This window comes from Pseudoliparis swirei, unplaced genomic scaffold, assembly GCF_029220125.1.
Source record: "Pseudoliparis swirei isolate HS2019 ecotype Mariana Trench unplaced genomic scaffold, NWPU_hadal_v1 hadal_25, whole genome shotgun sequence".
NCBI classification, from domain to species: Eukaryota; Metazoa; Chordata; class Actinopteri; order Perciformes; family Liparidae; genus Pseudoliparis; species Pseudoliparis swirei.
The window spans coordinates 1,199,617-1,217,555 of record NW_026613261.1 but is presented as its reverse complement, the minus strand read 5'-3'; the positions used below and the strand labels follow the sequence as shown (position 1 = coordinate 1,217,555).

The 17,939-nt window shown below is 52.7% G+C and overlaps 1 protein-coding gene across 2 annotated transcripts in view; it reads right to left on the bottom strand.

The window, feature by feature from the left end:
* efr3a (EFR3 homolog A (S. cerevisiae)) overlaps positions 1-17,939 on the bottom strand; it is a 40,720-nt gene that overhangs the window by 8,396 nt on the left and 14,385 nt on the right. For both annotated transcript variants that reach the window (XM_056410514.1, XM_056410513.1), the window contains 11 exons: positions 13,681-13,802; positions 13,398-13,538; positions 12,701-12,841; positions 7,247-7,325; positions 6,502-6,637; positions 3,566-3,718; positions 3,359-3,473; positions 3,038-3,089; positions 2,193-2,365; positions 932-1,007; positions 118-279 (listed from right to left, as the gene is read on the bottom strand). In XM_056410514.1, coding sequence (XP_056266489.1) covers positions 118-279; positions 932-1,007; positions 2,193-2,365; positions 3,038-3,089; positions 3,359-3,473; positions 3,566-3,718; positions 6,502-6,637; positions 7,247-7,325; positions 12,701-12,841; positions 13,398-13,538; positions 13,681-13,802 — 1,350 coding nt within the window. The remainder of the gene's footprint in view (positions 1-117; positions 280-931; positions 1,008-2,192; positions 2,366-3,037; positions 3,090-3,358; positions 3,474-3,565; positions 3,719-6,501; positions 6,638-7,246; positions 7,326-12,700; positions 12,842-13,397; positions 13,539-13,680; positions 13,803-17,939) is intronic.

The following is a 17,939-nucleotide window of genomic DNA, read 5'->3' as shown; positions in this document are numbered from 1 at the left end:
GAGGAGGTCACAGAGGTCACAGGAGGTCACAGGAGGTTACAGAATGCAGCTTTAACACATGAAGCATAGACTTCTATACAACCAGAGAAGTCGCCCCCTGGTGGTCAGGAGCGTTACCTGCAGGGCGATGGCGAGCCGGATGAGGTCGATGACCACCTCCTCGTTGGCCAGCTCGATGGTGAGGATGGCCATGGTGGTGAAGAGCAGCTCAAAGTTCTTGTGGCCGTTGTCCTCCTCCTTGCAGCCCAGGTACACGTGTCGGTAGAGCTGCTGGCCGTGCTGCAGGAGAGACCTTCATGAGCACTCCGGAGAGACGCCGGGGCGCCACCGGCTCCACCGGCGCCACCAGCTACACCGGCTCCACCGGCTCCACCATCGCCACCGGCTCCACCGGCGCCACCGGCTCCACCGGCTCCACCGACTCCACCGGCTCCACCGGCGCCACACCACACGCCGTGGAGCTGGTGGGGTTTGGACTTGAGAACACCTTCAAGAGGGGAGAGCTCTGCTGCTGCGAGCCCTGACCCCCTCATCAGCTGGAGGCCCGAGACGTGGCCCCTCGGGGCCCCGCGGCGAGGCCCTCCACACAGCTGGTGCTCAGAGGCGCACTAACTATCTCCATCATGACCGCTCTGCCTGAAGAGCATCTAACTGCTGGGCTCCAGGGGGGGGGGCCGCGGACGGCTTCCCGCCGCCGGCGGTGCGTTCAGGTGCTCAGGTGTTTGGCGTAAAGGTCGCGGCTCAGGTGAGATCCACAGGTTCAAACGACTCTCACGGGGTTCTTCCTTCTGAAGGTCTCGTGCTGAGGAGAACCGGCTGGTGCCACGAGCAGCTCGGCGGCTGGTTTGTTTGTTTGTTTGTTTATCTGTCAGGATTACAGAACAACAAAGCGAGCTCTGTGGAAACAGTGCTCAGAAGTCAGACGTTCTACCTTCTTCATGAACGCCACGTCTTGCTTGGAGATCTTTTCTCTTTTGATCTTCAACGCTGAGACGTTTGGGATAATCCTGAAACAGAAGCAGAGAACCTCAAGCATGTGTACTTCAGTAAATGTACTCAATACATGTAAGTACTGTGCAGGAGTACACAGTCAACATCGGGGTACATGGGGGTACATGGAGGTACATCGGGGTGCATCAGGGTACATGGGGGTACATGGGGGTACATCGAGGTACATGGAGGTACATGGGGGTACATGGAGGTACATGGAGGTACATCGGGGTACATGGGGGTACATGGGGGTACATGGAGGTACATGGGGGTACATCGGGGTACATGGGGGTACATGGAGGTACATCGGGGTGCATCAGGGTACATGGGGGTACATGGGGGTGCATGGAGGTACATGGGGGTGCATGGAGGTACATGGGGGTGCATCGGGGTACATGGGGGTACATCGGGGTGCATCAGGGTACATGGAGGTACATGGGGGTGCATGGAGGTACATCGGGGTACATGGGGGTACATCAGGGTACATGGAGGTACATGGGGGTACATGGAGGTACATCGGGGTACATGGAGGTACATCGGGGTACATGGGGGTACATCGGGGTACATGGGGGTACATGGGGGTACATCGGGGTACATGGAGGTACATCGGGGTACATGGGGGTACATCGGGGTACATCGGGGTGCCTCGGGGTACATGGAGGTACATCGGGGTACATCGGGGTACATGGGGGTACATCAGGGTGCATGGGGGTACATAGGGGTACATCGGGGTACATGGTACATGGGGTACATCGGGGTACATCAGGGTACATGGAGGTACATCAGGGTGCATGGGGTACATGGGTACATGGGGTGCATCGAGGTACATGGAGGTACATCGAGGTACATGGGGGTACATCAGGGTACATGGAGGTACAGGGTACATGGGGGTACATGGAGGTACATGGGGGTACATCGGGGTACATGGGGGTACATCGGGGTACATCGGGGTGCATGGGGGTACATGGGGGTACATCGGGGTACATGGGGGTACATCGGGGTACATGGGGGTACATGGGGGTACATGGGGGTACATCGGGTACATCGAGGTACATCGGGGTACATGGGGTACATCGAGGTACATCGGGGTACATCGGGGTACATGGGGGTACATGGGGGTACATCGGGGTACATGGGGGTACATGGGGGTACATCGGGGTACATGGGGGTACATGGGGTGCCGGCTCGTGTGTCCTTTGTACCTGATGCCGCGCAGCTTGGCGCGGTTGTCGTGGCGATCGATGATGTTGTGCAGGATCTCAGACACCAGCTGCCTCAGCTCGCTGTCCTCCATCAGCGAGAGGGAGAAGAGCGGCTCCAGGAAGGGAGCCGGCAGCGCGGCCGCCATGGACTTGGACTTGAAGCCAGAGGTCACCTGGGGGTCAGAGCGTGATGCAATCAATCCACAGCAACCGCTCTGGAAGGTTCACAAGCAGCTGACATGTTGACCTCTCCAACGACCCCGTGCACATGAGTTATGATCAACAACAACAACACAACGCAACAACGTCTCTCCCGACGCCGGAGTTCTCAAGAAGCCTCAAGTAACTTTACCATTCTGCCTTCATCCACTGAAATGAAAGCTGTCTGCAGGATTCACACACACACACACACACACACACACACACACACACACACACACACACACACACACACACACACACACACACACACACACACACACACACACACACACACACACACACACACACAGTGTCATAAATATGTTGACCTTTCACCCCTCCTCCAGCTGCACCATCCTCCTCCTGAGAGGCCAGGTGGTCCGAGGAGAGGAGGCATAGATCGCTCTGAGGATGTGTGTGTGTATGTGTGTGTGTGTGTGTGTGTGTGTGTGTGTGTGCCACCTGGGCCTCCTTGAGTCGGAGAGATGAAGGAAGCGTTGAAGACACTCGACTGGTAAACGCTCTCATACATCGTTTAACGTCTTTATGACACAAAAAACTACATCGAACATAGAGATATGAATATAAGTATAAATATAATTATAAACATAAGTATAAATGAGCTCTTTGATCATCTGACTCACCATGATGAGGGAGCTGAGCAGCATGGTCTGGATCCTCTTGGTGCCATGATGCCTGAGAGAGAGGAAGAGGAGGTGAGGAAGAGGACGAGAGGAAGAGGACGAGAGGAAGAGGACGTGGTGAGGAAGAGGAGGTGAGGAAGAGGAGGTGAGGAAGAGGACGTGAGGAAGAGGACGAGAGGAAGAGGAGGTGAGGAAGAGAGGAAGTGGAGGAGGAGGTGAGGAAGAGGACGAGAGAAAGAAGAGGTGAGGAAGAGAGGAAGTGGAGGAGGAGGTGAGGAAGAGGACGAGAAGAAGAGGAGGAGGGCTAACGGCGTGACTCACCCGATCTTGCTGGTGTCCAACGTGTGGCACGGGGTCCCGTAGACGGGCACCCGGCCCATCACGAACATCATGACCTCGGCCCGCTGGTAGTCAGGGAGGTTCCCCCCAAAGAAGCCTGAGGGGGAGGAGCCACACAGCGCTGTGTTCAGCAGCAACAACAACAACAACAGAGACAGGAAGTCGAGGGACAGGAAGTCGCGGCGGTACCGATGGTCTGGATAATGGCGTTCTGGACGATCCTCTCCTCGCTCTCCTTGCCGCTGCTGCTGGAGTTCCTGCGGCCGTCCTCGCCCAGCTCCAGGTCCACGCTCATCCTCAGGTGTTTGAGCAGCGTGTTGAAGACCTCCAGCACCGTGGGCCCTGAGACCACATGGGGGGGGGGGGGACTGAACCACGTCCAGACACCCAGACGGGGGGGTTCGTCTCCTCATGTTCAGTCAGCGCCGACCGGCTCGAAGGAATGAGGCGAAGAATCTGATTTATTTATTAGATATGTTTAAATATTAACTCATATATATAAATATGTATAAATAAATATAAATGTATACATTTAAATACCAATTAATATATACAAATTTATAAATGTATTTAAAAATATTAATATATTTAAGTATAAATAAATATTATTAATAATTTATAAATATTTACAAATATTAATAAATGTATACTTTGTTTATAATATATTTAACATGAGGAATTTATATTATTGGTAATTTTATTTTTTTATTATTGTAATATATTTTGATTTGTAATTCTTTAAAGGAATTGAGAAGATGTATAACCAAATATTAATATTTACACGTAGCAGTTGCACAAATTGAAGTTCAGCGTCACAAACAAGTTATTTACACACACTTTAACATTTAAATACAATAGTTATTATTATTATCTTCTGAGCGGTTAAATTATCTTAAAATATGATATTTTAAATAAGATAAAGATGTAAACGAGACAGACATGGAAGCTGTGGCACGGGGTGGTTAAACGGAGGAGCGAGGCTAACAGTTTACCCCCGCTTCCAGTCTTTGTGCTAAGCTAGGCTAAACACATCAGAGGGACTGCACGGTCTAAAGGGTCTTTAGTCTACTGAGGGAACCGGGTCTGGATCCAGAACCACAGAACCAGACACCCAGGACAGGACTGTGCAGACTGGCCCAACATTCACTGGAAGGCATACCGCACCGAGCCACAGGTTGGGAGGAGGCGTGGCTTCACGCTCCAGGGTGTACATGTCACTTCTTTTGGACTCCTGAATCATTCCTGTTGTTGTTGTTGTTGTTTTTCCCAGGGCAGAGGCAGTAAAACACAGGTTGGAGGAATTAAACGCCATAAAAAACCATGACCTCAAGCTAGAAAGTGGTTTCATTCTTTCTCAAATTTAAATAAAGTTTGTTTTAAGGTATCAACTCAGATCGTTGGTTTGAATTCTAAATATATAAATAATGAATTAATGGTTTATTTGTTCATGTAGTTCTGATCTCTGTGACCCCGTGATCTAAGCTGGGAGGGCTTCTTTAAGGGGGAAGCCTCCTTGGTTCCTTCCTTTGGGAGAAGCCTCCTTGGTTCCTTCCTTTGGGAGAAGCCTCATTGGTTCCTTCCTTTGGGGGAAGCCTCATTGGTTCCTTCCTTTGGGGAAAGCCTCCTTGGTGCCTTCCTTTGGGGAAAGCCTCCTTGGTGCCTTCCTTTGGGAGAAGCCTCATTGGTTCCTTCCTTTGGGAGAAGCCTCATTGGTTCCTTCCTTTGGGAGAAGCCTCATTGGTTCCTTCCTTTGGGAGAAGCCTCCTTGGTGCCTTCCTTTGGGGAAAGCCTCCTTGGTGCCTTCCTTTGGGGAAAGCCTTCTTGGTGCCTTCCTTTGGGGGAAGCCTCATTGGTTCCTTCCTTTGGGGGAAGCCTCATTGGTTCCTTCCTTTGGGGGAAGCCTCCTTGGTTCCTTCCTTTGGGGAAAGCCTTCTTGGTGCCTTCCTTTGGGGGAAGCCTCATTGGTTCCTTCCTTTGGGGAAAGCCTCCTTGGTGCCTTCCTTTGGGGGAAGCCTCCTTGGTGCCTTCCTTTGGGAGAAGCCTCCTTGGTTCCTTCCTTTGGGAGAAGCCTCATTGGTTCCTTCCTTTGGGAGAAGCCTCATTGGTTCCTTCCTTTGGGGAAAGCCTCCTTGGTGCCTTCCTTTGGGGAAAGCCTCCTTGGTGCCTTCCTTTGGGGGAAGCCTCATTGGTTCCTTCCTTTGGGGGAAGCCTCATTGGTTCCTTCCTTTGGGGGAAGCCTCATTGGTTCCTTCCTTTGGGGGAAGCCTCCTTGGTTCCTTCCTTTGGGGAAAGCCTTCTTGGTGCCTTCCTTTGGGGGAAGCCTCCTTGGTTCCTTCCTTTGGGGGAAGCCTCATTGGTTCCTTCCTTTGGGGGAAGCCTCATTGGTTCCTTCCTTTGGGGGAAGCCTCCTTGGTTCCTTCCTTTGGGGAAAGCCTTCTTGGTGCCTTCCTTTGGGGGAAGCCTCATTGGTTCCTTCCTTTGGGGGAAGCCTCATTGGTTCCTTCCTTTGGGGGAAGCCTCCTTGGTTCCTTACTTTGGGGAAAGCCTCCTTGGTTCCTTCCTTTGGGGGAAGCCTCCTTGGTTCCTTCCTTTGGGAGAAGCCTCATTGGTTCCTTCCTTTGGGGAAAGCCTCCTTGGTGCCTTCCTTTGGGAGAAGCCTCCTTGGTTCCTTCCTTTGGGGGAAGCCTCATTGGTTCCTTCCTTTGGGGGAAGCCTCCTTGGTGCCTTCCTTTGGGGGAAGCATCCTTGGTTCCTTCCTTTGGGGGAAGCCTCATTGGTTCCTTGCGTCAGATGTTAATGGGAGAAAGCCTCCTTGGTGCCTTCCTTTGAGGGAAGCCTCCTTGGTTCCTTCCTCTAGAGCCGATTATCTCGTTGGCAGCTTCTTTTAAACACTTCTGTCTTTACACTCCAACTGAGACACCCTTGTCGGTTAAAGAAGACGCCGGTCTCACAGATCTGTGACCTGTGTATTTCATTCATATATATCTTCAGAAAGAAGGTAAAGAAGGTAAAGAAAGTATTCGGCTCCGTTGGACCAGTTTGTAAGAACACAAATCGATTGTAAACGGATGGTATTCAGGTATCTTCCCACTGGTCCGATAGTGGGAGGCGGCCTGTGAACTCACCCACTGAGCCTTTGGCGGCGATGGCCACCGTCTCCAGAAGGACCTGGACGATGCCGGCTCGGACCCGCGGCGTGTTCTTGTTGTTGGTGTCCAGGTGGTTCAGGACCTGCTGGATGACGTGGTGGGAGTGCTGAACCTGGAGGATTTAAGGACCATGTTAAAAAAAACACTTTAGTCAATCCAGATATTGAAATTGAGACTAAACTAATGACCTCAACTCACTTTAGTTAGTCTTAAAATGTTGGACAGCAGGAAAATGTTCTAAAATGACGAAATTTGACAAACTTTTGCAATCATGGGGGATTACTTTGATAAAAACACAAACTAACCAAATCACCAAATCTAACCAGATGTTTTGCTGCTGCAACCAGCAAACAGGAAGTGACCATATTTGAGGAGGAGAGCCGTAGACCTGTCAACCACAAGGTCCTGATATCTGCAATGTAAGCATCAAAGGCTTTTCAGGGATGTCGACCAGTATTTTGGGGGCTAAAATAACTTCCTGTGGCAGAAATCGTATCGACCTGAAATGAATCTAAACAACAGAGTCGATGTGAGACGGCCGGTGATCAGCTGTGTCCTCCATCCGCCCGCGGTGCCTTCAGGGACGCCTGAGGCTGGACGACGGCTCGTCAAGATGATCGACAGGTTCCGGAGCCAGACCCAAGAGATGGGAGGGCGGGGCTAGTAGTTCACCTCGTGCTCCAATGTTAAAGGAGTACCAAGCAGACGTTTCATGAGGCACCTGGATGGAGTACATGATGATCCGGAAGCAGGAGACGGCGAACTCGTTGGGGTCCCACAGCTGGTGGTTGTCCAGGTGGCTGAACACAGGAGAACAAGAAGCACCATCAGTAGCCTCCCCTCAGAGCAGGGCAGGGACGCCTTGTGGACAGAGGAGACCAGCGAGGACAGGAGGTTCACAAGCTATGCGTCTTTACATATTAGGCCACACCCCTTAGACGTTCATTGGTCCATATCTTCTGAACCCAATGAGATATCAACACTCTTTTGACAAGACTGGATGACATCGAACCAACAATGAACCCCAACAAGTTGTGTATGAATCGGACCAAGAGATTAGGAGGAAATGGGGAAAAATCATAAGGAGCCGAGAGAAGGAGTCATAAGGGGCTGAGAGAAGGAGACAGAAGGAGCTGAGTGAAGGAGACAGAAGGGGCTGAGTGAAGGAGACAGAAGGAGCTGAGTGAAGGAGACATAAGGGGCCGAGAGAAGGAGACAGAAGGAGCTGAGTGAAGGAGACAGAAGGAGCTGAGAGAAGGAGACAGAAGGAGCTGAGAGAAGGAGACAGAAGGGGCTGAGTGAAGGAGACAGAAGGAGCTGAGTGAAGGAGACATAAGGGGCCGAGAGAAGGAGACAGAAGGAGCTGAGTGAAGGAGACAGAAGGAGCTGAGTGAAGGAGACATAAGGAGCTGAGAGAAGGGGACAGAAGGAGCTGAGAGAAGGAGACAGAAGGAGCTGAGAGAAGGAGACAGAAGGAGCTGAGTGAAGGAGACAGAAGGAGCTGAGTGAAGGAGACAGAAGGAGCTGAGTGAAGTAGACAGAAGGTGCTGAGTGAAGGAGACAGAAGGAGCTGAGTGAAGGAGACATAAGGAGCTGAGTGAAGGAGACATAAGGAGCTGAGTGAAGGAGACAGAAGGAGCTGAGTGAAGGAGACAGAAGGAGCTGAGAGAAGGAGACAGAAGGAGCTGAGAGAAGGAGACAGAAGGAGCTGAGTGAAGGAGACATAAGGGGCCGAGAGAAGGAGACAGAAGGAGCTGAGAGAAGGAGACAGAAGGAGCTGAGTGAAGGAGACATAAGGAGCTGAGAGAAGGAGCCAGAAGAAGCTGAGAGAAGGAGACATAAGGAGCTGAGTGAAGGAGACAGAAGGAGCTGAGTGAAGGAGACATAAGGAGCTGAGAGAAGGAGACAGAAGGAGCTGAGTGAAGGAGACAGAAGGAGCTGAGTGAAGGAGACAGAAGGAGCTGAGAGAAGGAGACAGAAGGAGCTGAGAGAAGGAGACAGAAGGAGCTGAGTGAAGGAGACAGAAGGAGCCGAGTGAAGGAGACAGAAGGGGCCGAGTGAAGGAGACATAAGGGGCCGAGAGAAGGAGACAGAAGGAGCCGAGAGAAGGGGACAGAAGGAGCTGAGAGAAGGAGACAGAAGGAGCTGAGAGAAGGAGACAGAAGGAGCTGAGTGAAGGAGACAGAAGGAGCTGAGTGAAGGAGACAGAAGGAGCTGAGAGAAGGAGACAGAAGGAGCTGAGAGAAGGGGACAGAAGGAGCTGAGAGAAGGAGACAGAAGGAGCTGAGAGAAGGAGACAGAAGGAGCTGAGAGAAGGAGACAGAAGGAGCTGAGTGAAGGAGACATAAGGAGCTGAGTGAAGGAGACAGAAGGAGCTGAGAGAAGGAGACAGAAGGAGCTGAGAGAAGGAGACAGAAGGAGCTGAGAGAAGGAGCCAGAAGGAGCTGAGAGAAGGAGCCAGAAGGAGCTGAGAGAAGGAGCCAGAAGGAGCTGAGAGAAGGAGACAGAAGGAGCTGAGTGAAGGAGACAGAAGGAGCTGAGTGAAGGAGACAGAAGGAGCTGAGTGAAGGAGACAGAAGGAGCTGAGTGAAGGAGACAGAAGGAGCTGAGTGAAGGAGACATAAGGAGCTGAGAGAAGGAGACAGAAGGAGCTGAGTGAAGGAGACAGAAGGAGCTGAGAGAAGGAGACATAAGGAGCTGAGCGAAGGAGACAGAAGGAGCTGAGCGAAGGAGACAGAAGGAGCTGAGTGAAGGAGACAGAAGGAGCTGAGAGAAGGAGACATAAGGAGCTGAGAGGAGACAGAAGGAGCTGAGTGAAGGAGACAGAAGGAGCTGAGTGAAGGAGACAGAAGGAGCTGAGAGAAGGAGACAGAAGGAGCTGAGAGAAGGAGACAGAAGGAGCTGAGTGAGGAAGGAGACAGAAGGAGCTGAGTGAAGGAGACAGAAGGAGCTGAGAGAAGGAGACAGAAGGAGCTGAGAGAGGAGACAAGGAGCTGAGAAGGAGACAGAAGGAGCTGAGTGAAGGAGACATAAGGAGCTGAGAGAAGGAGACAGAAGGAGCTGAGTGAAGGAGACAGAAGGAGCTGAGAGAAGGAGACATAAGGAGCTGAGTGAAGGAGACAGAAGGAGCTGAGAGAAGGAGACAGAAGGAGCTGAGAGAAGGAGCCAGAAGGAGCTGAGAGAAGGAGACAGAAGGAGCTGAGTGAAGGAGACATAAGGAGCTGAGTGAAGGAGACAGAAGGAGCTGAGAGAAGGAGACAGAAGGAGCTGAGAGAAGGAGACAGAAGGAGCTGAGTGAAGGAGACATAAGGAGCTGAGAGAAGGAGACAGAAGGAGCTGAGTGAAGGAGACAGAAGGAGCTGAGAGAAGGAGACAGAAGGAGCTGAGAGAAGGAGACAGAAGGAGCTGAGTGAAGGAGACAGAAGGAGCTGAGAGAAGGAGACATAAGGAGCTGAGAGAAGGAGACATAAGGAGCTGAGAGAAGGAGACATAAGGAGCTGAGAGAAGGAGCCAGAAGGAGCTGAGAGAAGGAGCCAGAAGGAGCTGAGAGAAGGAGACAGAAGGAGCTGAGTGAAGGAGACAGAAGGAGCTGAGTGAAGGAGACAGAAGGAGCTGAGTGAAGGAGACAGAAGGAGCTGAGTGAAGGAGACATAAGGAGCTGAGAGAAGGAGACAGAAGGAGCTGAGTGAAGGAGACAGAAGGAGCTGAGAGAAGGAGACATAAGGAGCTGAGCGAAGGAGACAGAAGGAGCTGAGCGAAGGAGACAGAAGGAGCTGAGAGAAGGAGACATAAGGAGCTGAGAGGAGACAGAAGGAGCTGAGTGAAGGAGACAGAAGGAGCTGAGTGAAGGAGACAGAAGGAGCTGAGAGAAGGAGACAGAAGGAGCTGAGAGAAGGAGACAGAAGGAGCTGAGTGAAGGAGACAGAAGGAGCTGAGAGAAGGAGACATAAGGAGCTGAGTGAAGGAGACAGAAGGAGCTGAGTGAAGGAGACAGAAGGAGCTGAGTGAAGGAGACATAAGGAGCTGAGAGAAGGAGACAGAAGGAGCTGAGTGAAGGAGACAGAAGGAGCTGAGAGAAGGAGACATAAGGAGTTGAGCGAAGGAGACAGAAGGAGCTGAGCGAAGGAGACAGAAGGAGCTGAGAGGAGACAGAAGGAGCTGAGTGAAGGAGACAGAAGGAGCTGAGTGAAGGAGACAGAAGGAGCTGAGAGAAGGAGACAGAAGGAGCTGAGTGAAGGAGACAGAAGGAGCTGAGAGAAGGAGACAGAAGGAGCTGAGAGAAGGAGACAGAAGGAGCTGAGTGAAGGAGACAGAAGGAGCTGAGAGAAGGAGACATAAGGAGCTGAGAGAAGGAGACAGAAGGAGCTGAGTGAAGGAGACAGAAGGAGCTGAGAGAAGGAGACAGAAGGAGCTGAGAGAAGGAGACAGAAGGAGCTGAGTGAAGGAGACATAAGGAGCTGAGAGAAGGAGCCAGAAGGAGCTGAGAGAAGGAGCCAGAAGGAGCTGAGAGGAGGAGACAGAAGGAGCTGAGTGAAGGAGACAGAAGGAGCTGAGTGAAGGAGACAGAAGGAGCTGAGTGAAGGAGACATAAGGAGCTGAGAGAAGGAGACAGAAGGAGCTGAGTGAAGGAGACAGAAGGAGCTGAGAGAAGGAGACAGAAGGAGCTGAGTGAAGGAGACAGAAGGAGCTGAGTGAAGGAGACAGAAGGAGCTGAGAGAAGGAGACATAAGGAGCTGAGAGGAGACAGAAGGAGCTGAGTGAAGGAGACAGAAGGAGCTGAGAGAAGGAGACAGAAGGAGCTGAGAGAGACAGAAGGAGCTGAGAGAAGGAGACAGAAGGAGCTGAGTGAAGGAGACATAAGGAGCTGAGAGAAGGAGACAGAAGGAGCTGAGTGAAGGAGACATAAGGAGCTGAGAGAAGGAGACAGAAGGAGCTGAGAGAAGGAGACATAAGGAGCTGAGAGAAGGAGACAGAAGGAGCTGAGTGAAGGAGACAGAAGGAGCTGAGAGAAGGAGACATAAGGAGCTGAGCGAAGGAGACAGAAGGAGCTGAGCGAAGGAGACAGAAGGAGCTGAGTGAAGGAGACAGAAGGAGCTGAGAGAAGGAGACATAAGGAGCTGAGAGAAGGAGACATAAGGAGCTGAGTGAAGGAGACAGAAGGAGCTGAGTGAAGGAGACAGAAGGAGCTGAGAGAAGGAGACAGAAGGAGCTGAGTGAAGGAGACAGAAGGAGCTGAGAGAAGGAGACAGAAGGAGCTGAGAGAAGGAGACAGAAGGAGCTGAGAGAAGGAGACAGAAGGAGCTGAGAGAAGGAGACATAAGGAGCTGAGTGAAGGAGACAGAAGGAGCTGAGAGAAGGAGACAGAAGGAGCTGAGAGAAGGAGACAGAAGGAGCTGAGAGAAGGAGACAGAAGGAGCTGAGAGAAGGAGACAGAAGGAGCTGAGAGAAGGAGACAGAAGGAGCTGAGAGAAGGAGACAGAAGGAGCTGAGAGAGGAGACAGAAGGAGCTGAGAGAAGGAGACAGAAGGAGCTGAGAGAAGGAGACAGAAGGAGCTGAGAGAACTCACACCATGATGAGAGCCATGTGGACTCAACCTGTACTCACACCATGATGAGAGCCATGTGGACTCAACCTGTACTCACACCATGATGAGAGCCATGTGGACTCAACCTGTACTCACACCATGATGAGAGCCATGTGGACTCAACCTGTACTCACACCATGATGACTGCCATGTGGACTCAACGTGTACTCACACCATGATGAGAGCCATGTGGACTCAACCTGTACTCACACCATGATGAGAGCCATGTGGACTCAACGTGTACTCACACCATGATGAGAGCCATGTGGACTCAACCTGTAATCACACCATGATGAGAGCCATGTGGACTCAATGTGTACTCACACCATGATGAGAGCCATGTGGACTCAACGTGTACTCACACCATGATGAGAGCCATGTGGACTCAACCTGTACTCACACCATGATGAGAGCCATGTGGACTCAACCTGTACTCACACCATGATGAGAGCCATGTGGACTCAATGTGTACTCACACCATGATGAGAGCCATGTGGACTCAACCTGTACTCACACCATGATGAGAGCCATGTGGACTCAACCTGTACTCACACCATGATGAGAGCCATGTGGACTCAACGTGTACTCACACCAGCACCGGCCTCACGGCGTTGTCCATGTTGCCGTAGGCCGCCCGGCCCAGCAGCTCCCTGAAGCAGCTCTCCGCCAGCGCCGCCGGGTTCTCCTCGCCGTCCGGACCCGCCGGCGACGGCGTGCTGGGATGCCCCGCCCTGCCAGGCAGACAGGGGAGGAAGAGTAAACAACAACAACAACAACACAGTAGTGGGAGACTCATGCAGGACGAAATGAAATTTTTTTTTTACAAATAATTTAATTAAATAATAAAATAAAGTAATACAATAATAAAATAATTAAGTAATTAAATAAAACAATAAAATAATAAAATAGTTCATATCGGTAATAAAAGCAGCAAAGCCGCTGTTACACATCAGAATATGTTTAATAAAGGAGAGAGAGAGAGAGAGAGAGAGAATAAATCAATCAGAGCAGCTGAAAAACAAAAAGGGGGAGAAATCAAATGAAAGAGTATCGACCAACTTGTGTGTGTGTGTGTGTGTCTCTGTGTGTGTCTCTGTGTGTGTGTGTGTGTGTCTCTGTGTGTGCGTGTGTCTCTGTGTGTGTGTGTGTCTGTGTGTGTCTGTGTGTGTGTGTGTGTCTCTGTGTGTGTGTGTGTGTCTCTGTGTGTGTGTGTCTCTGTGTGTGTCTCTGTGTGTGTGTGTCTGTGTGTGTGTGTGTGTGTGTGTGTGTGTGTGTGTGTGTGTGTACCGGTCCTCCTCCTGCATGTTGAACAACATGGAGGGGATCAGCTTGTCCATGTGTTGAGGCTCCCAGATGATGGCCTGCAGCTCGTCGTTCACCGTCTTCCTCACGACGCCCTGCAGGCCTTTGATCCCGGCCACGCGGATCCTGAAGGACCCGGAGAACCGGAGAACCGTTAGAACCGGAGAGGTTCTGGAAACATATACATCTACATGTGTGCATTATAAATGAAAAAGGGACTTGAATCATTTGGACGAGCCGACTTTACACACGGTCCTGGTCCCCTCACCTGGTTCTGGTCTCGGGGTCCTGGTGGGTGGAGTGGCACATGACGCTGAACTGGGACACGAAGAAGTCGTAGCGCCTGTGGTAAGAAGGCGTGGCCTCCTCGATGTTGGCGAACTTCACAAACTAGAGGAGGAAGAGGAGGAGGAGAGAATAATGATATATTATGAGATAGTAAGTGATAATTAAGTGATAGAAACTTGAAATTATGTCATGAGAGTAAGAGTTTAGGGGTTCTATTTCATCCTTCCTGACCGCCAGAGGCGGTGCTTAGCACTGGATATCTTCCGTCTTGCGCATAGCAGGTCGAGTATTAATAACGACAAAGTCACCCGTGACCTCGGATGACCCGCCCACCGGGTATAAGTTCCGGTGTCATCCCGAGATCAGTTCTTTTTCATCTTCTCGCAAACGCAGGCATCAGCTAAGGCTGAAGTTTAACTGCAGCTCGTCGCGGGGAGCCTTGTGACCAAATGGTCGGAGTTGCGATCCGTCGCCCTCCAGAGGCTGCGACGAGCTCTCCTCCTCGGGGGAGGACGTTGCGTTTCTCTACGGCGGTCCGTCGAGGCGGACCGGAGAACGCACGAGTCTTTTTCGGTCTTCACCAGAGCGCCTTCACCGCGAAGCTTCAATCGGGTGAGATCGAATACAATTGTTGTCTATGACGGCATATCCCACAGGAGCAGAGCTCTCGTCCTGCTAACTGTGTGCTAACGGGAGCGCGTCCGCTCGGTGCTGCTACACCGGCGTGACCGGCTCTCTGTAGCGATTGAGATAGCGTGTGTGTTGACTTTGGTAGCATTGCCGCCGTGCATAGCTAGCAGAGTGTGTCCACTCAGGCTAACGGAGCCTACGCTAAATCCGACAGCTACCTCCTGTTCCACAGGACCTCGGCCCAAGTAGTGGAGCGCTCTCGCTCAGGCTACTGGTGGGCGATTACAGCGCTAACGAGAGCGCGTCCGCTCGTTGCGGCTGGATGCCACACTGCTACACCGCGACCGGCTTCCAGTGAGCAGAGCGTCCCGCTCAGGCTCACCGGGGGGACGCTAAGGAGGCTCTAAGTCGATACTGATGCATACTGCACATGTACCTCCATGACATCGCTGCTGTTGCAGCTAGCAGAGCGTCTCCACTCAGGCTAACTGATGCCACGCTAACGCTGACAGACCAGAGGAGTGAAGTGTGTCCTCACTCTCTCACTAGACATGCTGGGTTCTGACCCGTGTTCACGGGATCAGCGTCTACAGTAGCGCAGAGCTCTCGCTCAGGCTTACTGGGAGGCACCAGTAAGTACAGTTGCCAGACTAGTGGAGAGGGTCCTCGAAGAGACCTGCCCTCTCACTACGACTGTTTTCCACAGGACCTGCTCCCCGGAGCACAGGCTTTCGCCCAGGCTACTCGTGGGATGCTTGTAATTACAGCTACTGGACTAGTCGAGCGTGTCCTCACTTCCTCTCTTTAAGAGAGGCTGTTCTCTAGACCGCTTTCTAAACTGTCTCCACGGAACCCGTTTCCACAGTAACAGAGTGCTCTCGCTGAAGTTTACTGATAGGACACCAGTAATCACAGCTACTGTATTGAAGAGGTGTCCTCGCTCTAGACGGACTGTCTCTGTCCTGCTCCACAGGACCTGGGCCACAGTAGCGGAGTGCTACTGCTGCGACCCCCAGCAGCTACAGCTACTGTACGAGTGAGGGCAGCGCACGCCTCCCTCACTAGACGGGCTGTCTCTGTCCTGCTCCACAGGACCTGCGCTGCAGTAGCGGAGTGCGCTCGCTCTAGCTCCTGCTAGGACCCCAACAGACAGGTCAGGTCAGCTCCAGGCCAGCCGACCAGTTGCAAGCGCCGGCTAGGAGCCGCAGGGGCTCCCCTAGCAGTGCAATCGGGCATGCTAGCTTATAGAGTAGGTCTGCTGACCGCAGAACTAGCTCAGATAAGTCGCCACCCTAGTGCAGGGAGGACTGAAGCATCAGATCCACCCACGGCTGATCCATTCCCAAGGGAGGACAGCCCAGTGGCAGTGTCCACCAATCTCCTTACTGGAGGACGGGGACGAGCGGCCCACCCACGCTTCTGGGCCTGGTTCCCATTCCTCAGGCCATAGCCCCTTGTAGGGGGCAGTCGACGGCCCCATCGGGTTCGTCATTCGCAGGGCACAGGAACTGCTGGATATACAGCAGCCGGAACCCCACGCACGCTAGTGCATTCTTCAGGGGCATTCCCGGCCCTGCCACCTTTTCAGTCTCCCCTCCAGAGACTGAGGGGTTACCATCTTACGATAGATCACCGAACCCCGGCGTCCATGCAGGACATGGCCAAATGTGGCCTTCGTCCCATGCCATCCATTGAGCTGACTATCGCATCCATCGGTTTTTCCCCAAGGGGACTCCGAGGCCGGATGACCGGTGCCCTCGAGCCCAGTCGGTTCTCAGGTGACCCCCTCATATGTCATACTTGACTACAGCCTCAGTGATGCTTCGCTGCAGGCATGTGCACTTACGTCAAGAGAACCTGGGCGCCTAATGCTCTCCAGGGTTCAGACCAGCTGTTTGGCCGGCGCAGGCACCCTTGTTGGAGGCATGTAGGAACAACCTCCCTACTGTCCCAGTGAAATCAGGGGACCTGCTCTACAGGCGCAGCAGCGCACGGTGCAAGCCGGTTAGACCAGGCAGCAGTTATCTGGTCTTCGCAGGACCGTGTCCACACCCCGCAGACTCGGGGGCGCCACGTCTTGACTTTCTCAGGCTGAGCCCAGCAGACATCCTTCGTGTGGTCTCCAGAGGAGATCGGCTCATGTCTGTCGACTTAAGGGAGGCCTTTTGTCAGGCTCCTAGAATGCTTCACAGACGGTTGCTCTGTTATGCTTTCCAAAGCCGTTATTCCCAGGCTTCTTCCATGTGGACTTCCCCAGGAGTTTCTACAAAAGGGCATTACTGCCACCCTGCAATCACCAGGGCGTGAGGAAACTGCCATCCTGGATGATCTGGCTGATATGTGCGCCATACCCATTTAGGGCCACACAGTGCATTACTTGCACTCTCTCACGCCGCCCGGTTGGGCCTTCGTGAACAAACAACTGTCTGAGCCATTCTCAGAGCATAACCTTCATTGGTGTAGCTCTAGATGAAGCCACTAAGCGGGCCTGGCCGTCACTCAGACAGGTGGACAGCATCCTCTGCAGCCTTCCCCTCTCTGAGGGGGCAGATGGCTGTCTTTTATCCTCTTCTTGCCTATCGGGTAAATTGACAGCAGCATCAGCTGTCTTACACTCTTTCTCACGCTGCCCGGTTGGGCCTTCGTGAACATAAGGAGTTTTCTGAGCTATTCTCGGAGCATAACCTTCATTGGTATAGCTCTAGATGCAGCCACTAAGTGGGCCTGCCCGTCACTCAAGCAGGTAGGTACTCTCTGAGGGGGCAGGCAGTGGTCTTTTATCCCCTTTTTCCTTGCCTATCGGGCAAATGCTTGGGCTGCTTAGCGGCGCCCTTCGCATGGAGGGCCTAACAGCCTTCGCCCGGGGCCACAGGCACAAGATGGGGGTCACAGTGGTGCCCTCGGCTCTATCCCCGTAGAGGGTGAGAGCATACCCGTCAGAGGGTATCCCCAGGGAAGGGGTCCGCCCCACCGGGAGGTCGCCACAGCAGACTTCCGCCTCTCAAGGTGGGGCGCAGTCTGGCGGTACAGGACTTCCAGAGGACAGTCTATTCGCGACACTTGGGTCTGGAGCCACAGGCCATGCACCTAGCGCTCAAACAGTTCCTGCCATACTTTGGAGGGAATATGTACTTGTTGGGCGAGACATCGCCTCAACCACGTGTTGGCTTGAACCTCCAGGGGTCTCTAGGGATGCAGAGCTGCTACGGAGCTCCCGTGCCCTTCTGACTTTTCTTACTCCGGTAACCCTTCACCTGACCAATTGTCGGGCGAGGTATCGACCAGGAGAACAGAACCAGGGCGTTCCCCACATTTCCGCTGATCTTGCCAACTACTCTGGGTCTTCAACAGGGCCACCGAATTTTGCTGGTGGCCCACTTGCGTCCAGCCAGGACTTGGTTCCCCTGGCCGCACAGACTTCGCTGTGAGACGCCACGGCGCCTCGCTGACATGCGGGACCCCTAGCACAGCTAGATGGTGGGACCTGCCATCCCGATCCCGGCCGTGCCCAACAAAGGGCTTGGCCGCAGGGGAGAGCAGAAGCAGCTGAACAGAATCAGTCCAAAGGACTATTCTAAATGCCAGAGTGCCATCCGTCTACAAGACATG